At 38.2% G+C, this 15,140-nt stretch overlaps 1 protein-coding gene across 1 annotated transcript in view; it reads right to left on the bottom strand.

Annotated features, from left to right (window-relative positions):
• Window positions 1–4,763: 4,763 nt before the first annotated feature.
• SPTLC1 (serine palmitoyltransferase long chain base subunit 1) overlaps window positions 4,764–15,140 on the bottom strand; it is a 42,883-nt gene continuing 32,506 nt past the window's right edge. The window contains exons 10-14 of the mRNA XM_034774131.1: window positions 14,204–14,299; window positions 13,808–13,904; window positions 12,970–13,024; window positions 6,878–6,995; window positions 4,764–4,841 (exon numbers count right to left, since the gene is read on the bottom strand). Of these exons, the coding sequence (XP_034630022.1) occupies window positions 4,764–4,841; window positions 6,878–6,995; window positions 12,970–13,024; window positions 13,808–13,904; window positions 14,204–14,299 (444 nt within the window). The remainder of the gene's footprint in view (window positions 4,842–6,877; window positions 6,996–12,969; window positions 13,025–13,807; window positions 13,905–14,203; window positions 14,300–15,140) is intronic.

Below are 15,140 nucleotides of genomic sequence, written 5' to 3'. Positions count from 1 at the left end.
CACTACAGTGGGATTCACCCTCTTTGGGCCAATGGTTTTCTTTGAAAGGGTTGCATTAGAAGTAGATGTTGATCTAGCTACAAGATGTGCAGAAACAGATTCTCCTATATCTGACTGCACAACAGAAGGTAAAGCACATGCATTGAATTAAGAGGGAGCAGATAAGGGATAGGGAAGTTGCAAGCTTGTTTCCCAGTGGCTGGACACCTCTGATATATAATGGAAGCATGTATCCTGAATGATGTGGTGAAACCTTAGAGAAAGCTCACTTGTGGGAAGAAATTCTTGTGATGTTAGGCTACGTCTACAATATGAGCTAAGGGAGTCATTCCCCAGCTTGTGTACACATGTTAATGCTAGCTCAAGTATAAATAACAATGTAGCCATGGCAGCATAGGTAGCAGCAGCCCTGCTTAGGCACGTCATGTACAATCCTGCCTGAAACGGTGGGTACCAACTTAGGACAGCTAAGCCATGCCTTTGCTAATGCCAGCTGTGCTACCATGGCTATACTGGTATTTATACTTGCGCTAGCTCAGTGAGAACTAGCGTATGTATACACGAGCAAGGGAATCACACAGTCTGAGCTTGCAATGTAGGCACAACTGAAGCCCAAATTACTGCACACACAAACTGCTCCTATGACCACACCAAATGGCATGTCAATTGCATAAGCAGAAATTCTCTAACCAGTTAACCCCTGCTTATTTGCAAGTCTTCCCCATTCAAAGTGGTTTGTTTGGCAGTTGAAAAAATAAGATGCAGGACCTGAGTATCACAAAGGTTTAGGAGTCTAACAATGTAGAGTAATTGACAAGCAGCATTTTTGGATTAAGCTTTTTTTTTTTTTTTTTTTTTTTTTTTTTTTTTGAGGTTTTTAGCAGTGTTTTCATCCTGTGCAAGTTTATTGTTGGGAGCACACAGGCACTGTTCTTAGAGCATGCTCCATTCACATCCTTAAAAAATATCTATGTGAGCTACCTTTCCATGTTATACTGACATAGAAAGGAGAGGTCTTCACAGTTTCCTGTAACCCAAGGCCTGTAGTCAAAAAAGCGGAGAATCTGTCCTTGTTCTGAATCAGGATTTTGGCAATAGCTGCTGATAAAATATACTGTCAACACTTGCAGAAGTAGGGCTCTGAATGACTATAAAATATTTCCAAGCAGAACACAAACACCACACGACTTTGGTGGTGTATCTGAATGAAAATATCTTGATATACTTGGAAAGGCAGCACACAGACAACCTCACTATGTACTGAAAAATTTGACTATAAAAAAAAAAAGTGTCTGATGTAGAACATTCCACACAAAACTTTAAATTTTGTAGTAATTTAACTGTGACACATGAAGTTTTGACTCAAATATGTTTAACTTTATTTAAACAAGGTTCTTTCCCAAATATAGCACTGTAGTCTTTGTAGCAGCAACAAAAAAAAAAAAAAGACATTATAAAACAACCCAGAATACAAAAAAAGTGTTTTCAAACACAATTAGCCTTTCTAAAAAGTCCTGGAGTACACAGTAATGGTTCAAATAGTTATAAAAGTTACAATAAATTATGTCACCTTCCCTCAGTTGTTTTCCAAGTGATTGGTGTTATGTTTGTACCCTCATCTGTTTTTACTGCAAACCTGCACATAACTTTAAGGTGGAGATTTTCAAAAGCTCCTAGGGGAATTTAAGTACATAAGTTCAGTTGTATCTCAATGGGACTTGTACAACTAAAATCCTTTAAGCATTTCTGAAAATCAAAGTCTAAATTATAATTATTGATAAGTAAACCAATAGCATAATTTAGAGATCATACTTCAGAACTTTCACGTTGTTATTGTTGGTATACAGTGGGGGAGAAGGGGTCAAAATTTTGGTTAGTTCCCCCCCGCTATTTAAAATCTCTCCTATCTCTCTTCAAACTAGAAGTCTTTAGCCCAGTGGTGGGAAACCTGCAGCCCGTCAGGGTAATCCGCTGGTAGGCCACGTGACAGTTTATTTACATTGTTTACATAGCACATTCCTGAGGCCCACGCTGCTTCCTGCAGCTCCCATTGGCCAGGAATGGCGACTCGTGGCCACTGGGAGGTGCGGGTGGCTGTGCCTGCGGATGGTCAATGTAAACAAACTGTCTCGCGGGCCGCCAGAGGATTACCCTGACGGGCTGCAGGTTGCCCACCACTGCTTTAGCCCCTTGGCTGCATACAGTATGTGAAAGGTAGCAAATTCTAAAACGAGATGTGAAGAAAAACCCCATCCATAACAGTCAAACCTACATATACTTACAGATTGAATGCATTAATCAAACTGTATTTGAGGTGAATCTCTCTTTTTGGAAAATGGACTATTAAGGGACAACAATTAAGAACTGGTTTCAAGGAATGGTTAACCAAAGAAAGTTTTAGTATATAAATATAGGATGTACTTAATTATTTTAATAATAAGTACTTAGTATAGCTCAAAACCAAGAATGCCTTAATACATTAACTATTTAGCTTTTAAATATATTAGAAATATCTTGAAAGAGGTAATATTTTAAACAAAATTAAATTTACTTTATCGAGATTATATTAAAAGTTCCTACATTCTCATAATGCTCAGCAATCTTTTGAGAGAAATGGAGTGTTTAGATTTTCAGGGGACTGAGGAAAGTGTAAGGCCTTTACGAAAGAGGGGGGGAAATCAATATAAAATACTGCTGTACAATAATGATAGTCAATTTAAAACAGTACTATAAGTAGAGTTTGTACTCTTTACATATGGTGTATGTCATTTAGTAATTCCAAAATTCATCATTCTTCCCCTCACCAGAGCTACATGATTCTGGAATGACCATGTTAATTATCAAAGTTTCAAATCCATCAATGGTTGAGCCATAAACAGCTGGAACCTTTGGAGTGGATGCCAAGACATCATACAGTGGAAAACATTTTTTTCATAATGTCAGGATACAAATATCCAAATCAGCAGTTTAATTCAGTACAGACTGTGCAGCTTCCCTGATAATCGATGCAGCTTTATCCAATTCTTCTTCTGTTTGTTCCACTGTTACCACTACTCGAATACTGAAAAAAGAAAACCAGAAGAGTTGGCTCTTGTAAGGGCAATGACACTTATTCCTTGCTTTGTTTCTTCTGCACCAGTTTTAATTTATATTAGAATTGTTGAGTGGAAAACTTGGTTCACACCAATTTAACAAGCTTTAATGTAAGAATTTTAGAATATACTACCACCTTAATTAAAACATAGTATAAATGCATAAATAAAACAAAGAAGAAAAGGGCAGTGATCAGTTACCTGATCATTGGGTACAGGAAGGCTTTCTTTCATTACCAGATCCAGACTGGTTTGAGAGAGTGAGAGTGTGAGTCTGTCTGGCGTGGCTTTGATTTTTTTTAATGCTTATATAACCTGTACATTTGTGCATGCTCATACCTAACCATTTATTTCCCTTGTCATATCTTATATACTTCATGCTATATACATACTACATTTTTATATAAAAACACCCTTCTACTTGTTCCTTCATATCAATTACATGCAGATCACGCATATCAACAGTATCATTTTGCCCATTCACTCTATTCTTACGTTTGCTATTTTTCCTCAACTTATCTACTTTGCTGTCTGGAGTACTTGCTCCTGACATTTGGGGTCTAAGGTACTTTGTTCTTCTTAAAACAACCTGTTTAACTTTTAGCAAGCATCTGTTTTTCTTAACTTTTAGTTAAGACCAGGGCCAACGAGGGGGGCGGGGGGTGGAGGGAGAAAGCTGGTACAAATTACCGGGGCCCGGCGGTCTGGAAGGGGGCCTGGCTTCCCCCCCACTCTTGGCGGCCCTGTTTAGCTGGTCTGCCCTTGCTGGGGCCTGAACCTGCTCTTGGCGGCCTTGGTTAAGACACAGTCTGACAGTTTAGAACATCTGGTCTAATAAACAAGATTATGTTGAACTGAGTAACTAAATTTTCCATTCTTAATAAATGTTACATAGATTATTAAAGGCTGCTAAGGGTTTGGTTCATTTAATGATAAGTCCTTAACTTAACAGGCCCCTCATCCTAATAATCAATAGACTAAAGCCTAGCCTTAACTCTTACTCAATTTATGTAACTAATATAGGGTAACCAGATGTCCTGATTTTATAGGAACAGTCCCAATATTCAGGGCTTTTTCTTATATTAGGCACCTGTTACCCCCCACCCCTTGTCCCGATTTTTCACACTTGCTATCTGGTCTCATCCTAAACTAATATGACCCTCACTCAATATTTTGATTCTCCAGCAGAGTGAAGGAATGGCTCCCTCACTCAAAGGCAATGTTTGGGCCATGAACTCTGGCACAATGACAAGAGAGAGAACTTGTGAAGAATTGGCTCTCTAGCAAAGCAAATAGTCATACTATCTCTTTCCAATTAGGCATTGAGCATGTCACTTGCCTACCACACACCATCTTATTCCCACATTTAGTTGTACTTTCAAGTTCAATGGGCCTCTTATGAAAACCTGTGTGATAAGCAGCCAGGGTAGTAGTGAAAACAATACAATGCTGATATTGAAGATTCAGTTTACTTTGATGCATTATCTTGTAAATAAACCATTATAACATGCCATAATACCCATTTAAAGTTTATTGTAAGCAGCATATTGCCCATTCCTCACCTGGCAAACTATTAAAAGGCCTAAAACAGACAACTTTGTTTTTATAAAAGTCAGGTGGTTTTCCTCATGCAAGAGGGATAAAAAGAAACAGAGGTTTCTGAATTTCCACTCACCTCGGCGGCGGAAGACATTTCTCTTCCTTCTCCAGATAGCGGGCCTGAGTTAATGCAATACTTCTATTCATACACTGCAGACATATAAATAAGCAGTTATGCAACTGGGAACTTCAATACTACATTACCATTACATTCTGTGAACAGTGGTTATTTAATGTCTGGAAGACAAACGTGGCAGAATCTCATACAGAAAGAGAAGTATACATCAAAACCAACACCAAGTCCAGTATCAGAAGAGAATTATTAGCATTTTCCTAATTGGCTGTCATTAAGAAACATTCCTGCACACAATGCATCCTTTAAAAGTTTAAAATTTTAGAAACTCATTTGAGGCTTTTTAAAATATAGGTGGCTGTGTTATACTAGAAGAATAGAGATAAGGGGGGAGGTTTGACATTTCCTTCCAAAAGCTGGTCAGAAGCTGTAGGAGTGGTGACGTTGGTTTTTAGATAAGGAGGCCTGAAATGGAGTATGATGATGACTGCTCTCCTAGGTATTTTATAAGTCAGTAGGAGTTCTTACATATACATATAACAAACAGGGAAGGCTAAGGATAAGCTTCTTTAATTTCACATTTGTCTCAGTTCAGCTCAAAAATGTTACTTCAAATACGATTACATTGCCTATTTACAGAATAGTGATATTTAAAATAAAAAAGGACTAAAGCAATCCAACTATGTCTATTGAGTATCTCTGCTTTGCTTCTATGGACCAACATTTCTCTCTATCCTAGGATGCTTCATGAATTGTTGACCTTGGTTAATATATGCTGACTACACGTCAGTATCTAGTAACCTTGTCTGTAGAAGTCGTTGCTGCTGGAAGTCAATACAACTATTGTGGCTAGATTTAAGAGAGGACTGATTCAACTTTGTGACTTAACATTTGTAGCTATGCTGGCAGAGAATAAGGTAACTGCAGTCTTTAAGGAATAAAAAGTTATTGTAGGTTATATATACCATGAGCATTATCTTATTCTTTTATAAAGACTCGCATGGAAAACAGAAGAGCGAGATACTCAGCATAATGGCTCTACATTATTCAACTTGTACTAAAACCACCAAGGTAGGCAGTTACTGGGCACATATAGAAAACTGTTTAATATGAACGGTGACATTTAAAAGGTTTCTTAAAACAGAAGAGCACCTCTTTCAAAGAGTTACATTCTTCAAATTTGGATGAGTTAGATGAGCTCAAGCACAAAACAAGTACTATCATCCTCCCCTCACCCCAAAACGCACCAGACAAATTGGGTGTCTTGAGAAGTAGTGTATACTGATGATGGAAAGTACTTTAAGTGCTAAACATTATAACAGTCTGCCAAATAAGAATATGTTCATGGACTCAAATGTAAAATTCCATCCTGTAAAAACAAACACTTCATAAAAAAATACAGCAGCTGAAGCTCGAGTGGTTCAATACAGCAACAGAACTCTACTCATAGAGAGTAACCTGCATCTCAGAAAAGTCCCCTCTAATCTGTTCATACACATCCATTCCCTTAAGTTAAAGAGAAACTTGTATTTTAATGTGTCTATGACATGGATTAATGTTGTCCAGTATCAATCAAATATTTTATTGATGATCAAAATCAAAGGAAGATGGGGAGGGAGACTGCCACTGTGAGGTGGATGATAAAGGAGACGTTTGCAGCTGGGGAAATGAGTTTTTAAAAATAGAGAGATATACCTATCTCACAGAACTGGAAGGGACCCTGAAAGGTCATTGAGTCCAGCCGCCTGCCTTCACAAGCGGGACCAAGTGCTGATTTTGCCCCAGATCCCTAAGTGGCCCCCTCAAGGACTGAACTCACAACCCCTAGGTTTAGCACACCAATGCTCAAACTACTGAGCTATCTTCCTCACCCCACTCCAGTGATTGTTTTTTTACACCACTTCCTCTATATTACCATCTCACTTACATTTTCAAAAAGTGAACACAGGCCTCTGCTGTTTTCCCTATTCAATTCTATTTTCCAAATGAGGTCTGGAACACTCCAGGTCATACAGTAATTCAAACTACCACCATGCCAGGACTTGGCACAAAATTATTGCTTTTTTAACAATTAAAGGGCAGATATGCTTTAATTGCAAAAAGGGACACTTACATAATCTACAATTCTCTTGAGTAACTTCATATCATTCTCTCGCGATCCACTGGTCTCTTCCAACTGAAGGTGTAATGCTGGAGAAAATAAGTCTCCCACAACTATTAGACCAGAGATTCTGAAAAAATCAAATAGTTTCAGTGTACATCTGATCAGAATAAAGAAGCAAAATGTATAAAGAGACAGTGAAAAGATGCTATTTAAAGGCTTGCTCATTTTTTGGTGGTATTTCAGGAAAAAACTTTCTAAATTGTTTTACATTGGGAGTATTTGTTACAAAACAAATTTAGACTCAAACAAAGCTTTACACCTTTGAACTTCTGCATACCAGCAATCACAATACAAAATTTAAACTATGTAGCCATGAATTACTCATGAGAACATTTAATTATTGACCAAATCAAACAACCCACTCCACATTGTTTCTTTCACATAGAATGCTTACTCCTGGTGAATCTGGGCAAGATAGATGATTTATTTTAATTCAGTTTTATTGCTTTATACAATTTCTATCCGTATATTCTTCATCTGCGTTCCTCTGCTTTCCCCCCTCCATAATTTTAACTTTAATAGCTTGCCCTGCTCAAACAGAAAGTTTACAAATCAAATGGGGAATCAGTTGTCTGCCATAGCCAATGTTAATTTTTAAATAAGATTTCATATCAATTGAATGCCCTTCCTTTAGAGTTCCTTAAGGTTTGTAATACACAAACCTAACATAACTCATTCCTTGATTTTCAAGACTCTGATCCTTCCAAGTCTTAACCCCCCCCCCAAATCCACTTGAGGCAAGATGTTTAAGTGCAATGTGTTTTACCAATAAAAAAGACGACACCTAGACACCCAAATCATAATTTAGAACCAGTAGGGGGAGGGGGGGAAGAATCACCTTCTCTCATGCAGAGTTGTAAATTCCCTATCAAGAAAGCTAATCAATATTGAGATAGGATGAAAAAAGCCAATCCTTTGCTCCCAAATATTAACAGCGTATCACGTACATGCACTATTCTGCTGCTGTCAACCTTAACTTAGATTTCCTGACTTTCGTCAGTTTGTATTACACACAATGTGTTGTAAATGTATAAAGTATTTTTTATCCCCATATCAGTTTCCAAAAAAAAAGGGGGAAGCAGAATGTTAGGGTCTCTTCAGAAAACACAAGTTGTCAAATCCATGGGCAAAACAGAGTGCCACAGACATAATGAATAATGGAAAGAGATGTTTTAAGGTCTGAAATATGCCTTGTATTTCCACAAAGCTCTATTGATTTAGAGTCCAGTTCTGAAAAGGAACTGAAACTGGCCTTCAATCTTTGCAGCAACAAAACTGCACTCACAATTGGTGTCATGTAGATATAAAATCTGAGGTTGTTTCTAAAAAGAGAGTCATGCAGTTAAAGAGCAAATGTTTAAATATTGGCATACATCTTTAGAAATCACGGGGAAGACAATATGTGGCAACATATGGAGCCATGAGAAGCAGTCTGAGGTCATTCTGCAATGTAGAATCACAAATGGAATATATAGCATGACAGATGTCAGTCATTAAGTATGTTCCATGTTAGTGACCTGATATTATAGAAGCACAATTCTAGAAATTAACAGGCAGGCACTGTAGTCAGACATGTTACCATACAGCTTAAATTAATAGATAAAAAGGTTTCCTTGCAGCAAATAATATTCTCTTCGTTTTCAGACAAAGTATATATCTGCTAGAACTTAATGAACAATACTTGCTACTAACAATGAGATTTTCTTTTTAAAGGATGTGCATCAATATATTAATGATATCAGTAGCTAATTACATAATATGAAGTCATTTTAATTTAAACTAGGTAAAGCATTCATGAACAGCCTCAAAAAGAAAGGAGGGGAGGGCAGGAGAGGATGGGTAAGAGTTCATGTATTTTAAACCAGGAAACAGCCTTTGTATCACTGTCAATTCAAACTTTGAATCTCACTGACTTTGTCCAGACAACAATGCTTTGTATTAACTATACAAACTCCACTTAGAGGCTGCTTTGCAAAGCCCAAATTGATGTCTAATTTGAAGTTCTGTCAGTTACAACTCTAGTTAAATAAACCCTAATCTGACTCAAGCAGCTGTCTAACCAAGGATAAACAATAAGAATTGCAAAAGAGCCAGTTCAGCATAGCTTTGTCAGAGAAAGGGACATTCAGTGTGTGAAAGAAACAAAGGTTGGCTGTGCTTTTCTTGCAAGCTTTGGTTAAGTGAAATAACATTTGCGAGTCCACAGCTTGCACAGAGTAGTAACATCCCATCCTCCCCACCCCTGATCTTAACTTTTCCAGTGAAGCAGCTAAATTATGGAACCTTGCATAAAAGTGTTTTCCACCTCTAATCACTGCCATTCATCCATTTTTTTAAATAGGATAAAAATGCATACTATTTAAAGACAATATTGCATAGGAATCTCATCCAATGTCTTCTGTTACCTCAAGAAAAGGCAAAAGAAACTTTGGAGCAGAGAGTGATGGAATAACTTTACTATAGGGTTTAGGAAGAATTACATCCTCCTCCACTCATTAGCTAATGGTTGGCTTGTGCCCTGAAGCATGAGGCCTTATATATATATATATATATATATATACACACCTATACCTATATCATAGGTAAGGTAAATGTGGATTTTCTCATTATCCTTATGAAGATCTAAACCTATTCTGAATTCTATTAAGCTCTTGGTATCAGTGGTATCTTGCGACACTGAATTTCAAAGTGCCTACTTGTGCACTGTGTAAAAAAGGATTTTTTGCTGGTTTTAAATTTGCTGCCTTTCAATTTGCTTGTTTTTGTGTTGTGAAAAGGAGGAAAATCACACACTCATTTTACCTTTCATTATTTTAAACAGTTCTATTGTACTTTTCACCTCTAAAAACTTATATCCATTCTTTTTAATCTTAGTTAAACTGTGCTTAATATGAGAGAAAGAGGAAAATCAGAAGTAAATACCATATCCCAGGCGAAGGCACTATTGATTTATAATGGCAAAATACATTCTGCATTTTCTATATACTTTTTTTTTTTTTTTTTTTTTTTAAATACATCCTAGGGTTACCATATTTTGAGTGTCCAAAAAGAGGACACTCCACGGGGCCCCGGCCCCGCCCATGCCCCCCACTCCACCCCTTCCCCAAAGTCCCCGCCCCAACTCCGCCCCCTCCCCGGCTTCCCGTGAACATTTGATTCGCGGGAAGCCTGAAGCAGGCAAGCTGAGGGGGGGTGGGGGGGAGGAGGCGCGGCCCAGTCTGGCCCCCCCCCAACCGAGTGGCTCCCTCCAGCCTGGCTTGGCTCGGGCCCTGGGGTGCCGGCCCCGCACCCGCCGGCCCAGCACCCCCGACCCCGCATGTCCCTATTTTCCCGGACATGTTCGGCTTTTTGGGATTTCCCCCCGGACGGGGATTTGAGGCCCAAAAATCCGGACATGTCCGGGAAAATCCGGACGTATGGTAACCCTAATACATCCTATTTTTTTTTTTTGCGCTATTTTGGCAGTCACTGCATGTTTTCTAAAGTGATTATTAATTTAAAATCCAGCAATATGCAAGAGTATTTCAAATTATTCCTTCTAATGTGCTTTTACGTTTGACAGGGAATTTTATCTACCATTGAGTTGTCCACAACTAGCACCAGTCTTTCAGTCTTCTCTAGTGCTGCCAAACTTAAATAATTGTGTCCTCTACAAGTTTTGCCATCAGACACTTGCTCAAGCACTTATCAAGAATGTAAGAAAGGCCATACCGGGTCAGACCAATCCGGTCTTCCATAAATTGCAAGTGCCAGATGTTTCAGATGGAATGAACAGAACAGGGCAATTTCAAGTGATCCACTGCCTGTCATTCAGTCCCAGCTTCTGGCAGTTAGGGACACCAAGAGCATGGAATTGCATCCCTGACCATCTTGGCTAATAGCCATTGATGGGCCTATCCTTCATGAACTTACATTCTTTTTTGAACCCATTTCTACTTTTGGCCAACACAACATCCCTTGGCAATGAGTTCGACAGCTTGACAGTGTGTTGTGTGAAGTAGTACTTCCTTATGTTTGTTTTAAACCTGCTGCCTATTAATATCATTGGGTGAGCCCTGGCGTTTGTGTTATCTGAAGGAGTAAATAATACTTCTCTATTCACTTTCTCTGCACCATTCATGTTTTTAATAGACCATCATATACTGTCTCCTCCACACACACACACACACACACACACACACACACACACCCATCGTCTCTCTTTTCTAAGCTGAACAGACCCTGTCTTTTTAAAACTTTTTTTCATACCGAGGCGGTTCCATTCCGCGAATAATTTTTGTTGACCTTCTCTGTACTTTTTCCAATTCTATTATATTTTTTTGAGATTGGGTGACCAGAATTCCATGCAGTATTCAAAGTGTGGGTGTACCATGGATTAATATAGTGCCACACACACACACTTTGAATACTGCTGGCATGCTCTCTCTCTCTCTATACATACATATATATATATATATATATATATATATATATATATATACACACACACACACACACACACACACACAAAAGATCCCAAACATTGTTAGCTTTTTTGACAGGGATATTAAATACCAGTCCTAGCACAGAAACTTGAGGAACCCCACTGTTATCCACTTGTCAGATTGAAACTTGACCATTTGTTAATCCTACTCATTTTCAATTTTGCCCAGTTTCTAAACCATGACAGTACTGGTCTCACCCTGTGTTTAATTTTCCATAACGTCCTCTTTTGACGATTCTGTCCAAGGCATTTTGATAGTTAAAATAAATTGATATCCAGCTCTTAGACACTTGTTGTGGACACCAAGAGTTCTAATAAATTAGAGGTGCACATTTTCTCCTTACACATGGTTTGTCCCTATCACTTTCATCTACGTTTGTAAATATCTTTGTAACCAATTTTCCTCAATACTGAAGTAAGGCGCTTGTCTGTATTTCTCAAGATTATTACTAACAGCTTTTTAAAAAGGTAAATTCAAAGTTTCCAGTATAGTAGCTGATTTTAACGAGATTTTGTTACTAACAGTTTATCTATGTGACATTCAAACTTCTAGTATGTTCAGAGTGAATTTGTTTGAGTCTGCTATTGTTCCTCAACCTACACTCAATTTCTTAAAGAAAAAGTTTATATGGACCCTATAGTAATACCTAAAAATATACTACAGAAGAATAGCACAGTTACATATCTGCTACGACCATTTTAACCTCAGTTACAAGTTTCAATCATCAATTATTTAGTGCCTCTCCCTTAAACTTAAATACTCTTACAACTAATTGTATCAAGCAACTAGACACCGAGATCAAACAAACATTGTTATTGGCACAGAATGCACAATTCAAGAAGACCAGACTGTTCTGGACTACTTACATCACCTTACAATGAAAGCCTTAAGCAACAACTGACTTCATTTCTTTATCAGAACCATTAGGGGGAAAAAAAAAAAAAAAAAAAATGTCTAGATTACAAAACTAACCACTAAAAGGCTATCAGAAAGAATACAGATAAAGCAAATACTCTTGTGAAATAAAAAGACGATTGTAATTTGCTTGACCACTGCTAAAAATTAGTTGTCATTAAAACTGGCTTATAGATTACTGCAATAACTGACAATTTTAAGAAACTTTAAATCTGAAATAGAAACTGAATTGGAACTATAGGAGCAGGTACGTATTTATTCTGAAAATTAGTCAATTGACTATAAACACAAAGTATTGAATCTAAAACACTTACTGTATTATCAAAAAGCTGTTGCCAGAAAAATTACGGTATATTAAAAACTCAATGTACAGACACTCCTCGAGTTACGAAGACCTGACTTACGCAAATTCACACTTACAGAAAAAGTTCATAAGCCAGAAATAGGATCCTCGAGTTGCGGAAATGTTTGCGTAACGTACGGGTATACGTTTCCGACGTACGCAAAATTGGAGTTATGCAAAGTTTTCCGGAACTAAACACGGCGTCTGTAACTATAGAGGATATTATATTCATGATACTTTGTGATATGGATCTATAAAAAGCTGAGCCAGTTGACAGTAGTCAAGATCAAATAGTTTACCTTTGTAAAGCTTTGTGAATCCGTTTGCATTTCTCTCGTAAAATCTGAAAAATGTCTAGACAAAAGAAAAAAGAGCCTCAGTCTCTTGCTGCATATTTCTATAAATCCCAAATAAACTTTGAGCCTCTCTACCTCTTCTTACAATGATCCTCATTCCTAGGAGGATACCATTTCCATCATGAAGTGACCAATGTGTTCTTTCCCCCACACACTGCTATTCCAGTGGAGTCGTTTCTGTTTAGAACTCTTTTTTGAGAGACCCAATTAAAGGACAACACATGGAGAATCAAGAAACTATAGGCTGAAGGAATATAATTGGAAAGTAAGAAGGGGCTTCAACCTTTGATAACTATGTCTCCCTTTTTTCTTTACTTTACCTTGAAAATTACCAAATATGTTCTGGTCAAATGGGAGGAAGGAAAATCAGTAGGACATTTGTTTGTAGTGAACAACAACAGTTTTTAATGAAGTGTTCAGTGTCTCCCTTCTCTGGCTCTTTCCATCTCCACTTCTCTTTTTCACTGTGTGTGAAAAAGGAAGGGGTGGGGGACAAGAGATATATGGTGGGAAGAGACAGTGGCAGGGAAAGTTAAAGGGAGAATGAGTGAAAAGGAGATAACGAATGTAAGATGTGGAAAGAGTCAGTGGAAAGGGAGCAGAGAGAATGAACGAATGAAAGGAAAAAGTAAATGAGGAAGCGCTAGACTAAGAGGGTGAGGGATGGAAGTGGGGGAAATTATGCCCACAGGCTTTAATCTTGAGCTCAAACAGTTAGTGTTCCCTCTGAACAGAATAACTTGTCACATTACAAAGTATTTGATTTTTCAGAACGAAATACCTGGATTCTCTTCCATGATATTGAGGGCCTCAATAGCAGCAGCAGCTAGTAGGGGAGGCAGAGAGGCTGAAAAGCAGTAACCCTGACCTGACAATCTCTGAGAAAGAAAATGAAAAGTCATAAACAAAGCTGAAAAGTTCTTATATCAGTTTTGCTTGTTCACGATAGTACAGAAAAAAAAATCTTTAAAGTCATTTGGTTTAAATTAAGCAAAAATCATAACTGAACAACAGTCTCTAACTCATCCACATAATCTTTTTGAAGTGGTCTTCTAAATGGAATAAATTCCTATGTAAATCATTTATATCAAGATGAAGCTGGTAAACAGAAGTCAAGTCACTGTCATTTCTTAGTAATTCAGTCTGCTATTCCATTTAAAAATAAGAGGTGGCATACCTGATGGTCAATAACAAAAGATCTTCCACAGCAAAATCCTCCAATAGAAGCCAGGGAATTCTCCATGTTTGCACTAATCAGATCTATATCGTCAACCTGTCATTCAATTAACAGAATATATTATGAGAGAGGAACGAGGTGGATGGAAGTGAAGTGAAGCTTAATTAAATCAAGATCATTTATAATATATAAACTATGCTTCAAATTAACATGTGTGCTAGGGCAAAATACACCAGATTACCCCACCCCCACCCATAGTTTTAAAGCTCCTTGTTTGTATCACTTTAACACAGTTATGGCTGAACTGCCTCCATTTTAATTTTAAACTATGTTTATAGGGATCCAAATATATTTCACGTAAATGTTTTCAGATATTGCAACATATGCAGCATGTAAAAATAAAATTATGCATTTGTAGGCCTCAATCTAGCAAAGTACTTTGGTACCTGATCTATTTTAAGCATGTGAGTTTCCCAATTAAGTCAATGGGACTGAATGTGATTTAAGTTACTCCTGGGGGGATTCTGTGCTGATGGGGGGGGGGGGGGAGAATTCATATGGCCCGCATTTTTCTGTGCCCCTTGTGCAGAAAAACGCAAAAAAAAAAAAAAAAAAATCTGCCAGGGGACACGTGCCTCTTCCCCAGCAGCAAGTTTGTTACAGCATGTCTGGAGCAGGCTCAGAGATGGGGGCTTGGTGTATGTGCATGCATGCCTGCGTGAACATCGTGGGGGGGATGAGGGGGACGGGGAGGGGCCTGAGTGCACGTGTGTGCTAGTGACTGTACTCCTGGGGGGATTCTGTAGGACTGTGTGCCTGCACCAGAAAACACCCTGCCACACACACACACACACACTTCCTGCTTTTCCCTGCAGAAAATGGCAAGAAAGCCTCACAGGGTGCATGACCATGTGTGCACGTTTTTTTTTGGGGGGGG

The sequence above is a fragment of the Trachemys scripta genome, chromosome 6 (genome assembly GCF_013100865.1).
Source record: "Trachemys scripta elegans isolate TJP31775 chromosome 6, CAS_Tse_1.0, whole genome shotgun sequence".
In the NCBI taxonomy this organism is placed as follows: domain Eukaryota; kingdom Metazoa; phylum Chordata; order Testudines; family Emydidae; genus Trachemys; species Trachemys scripta.
Note: the sequence above shows the minus strand (reverse complement) of the source record. Positions and strands in the feature narration are given on the sequence as shown.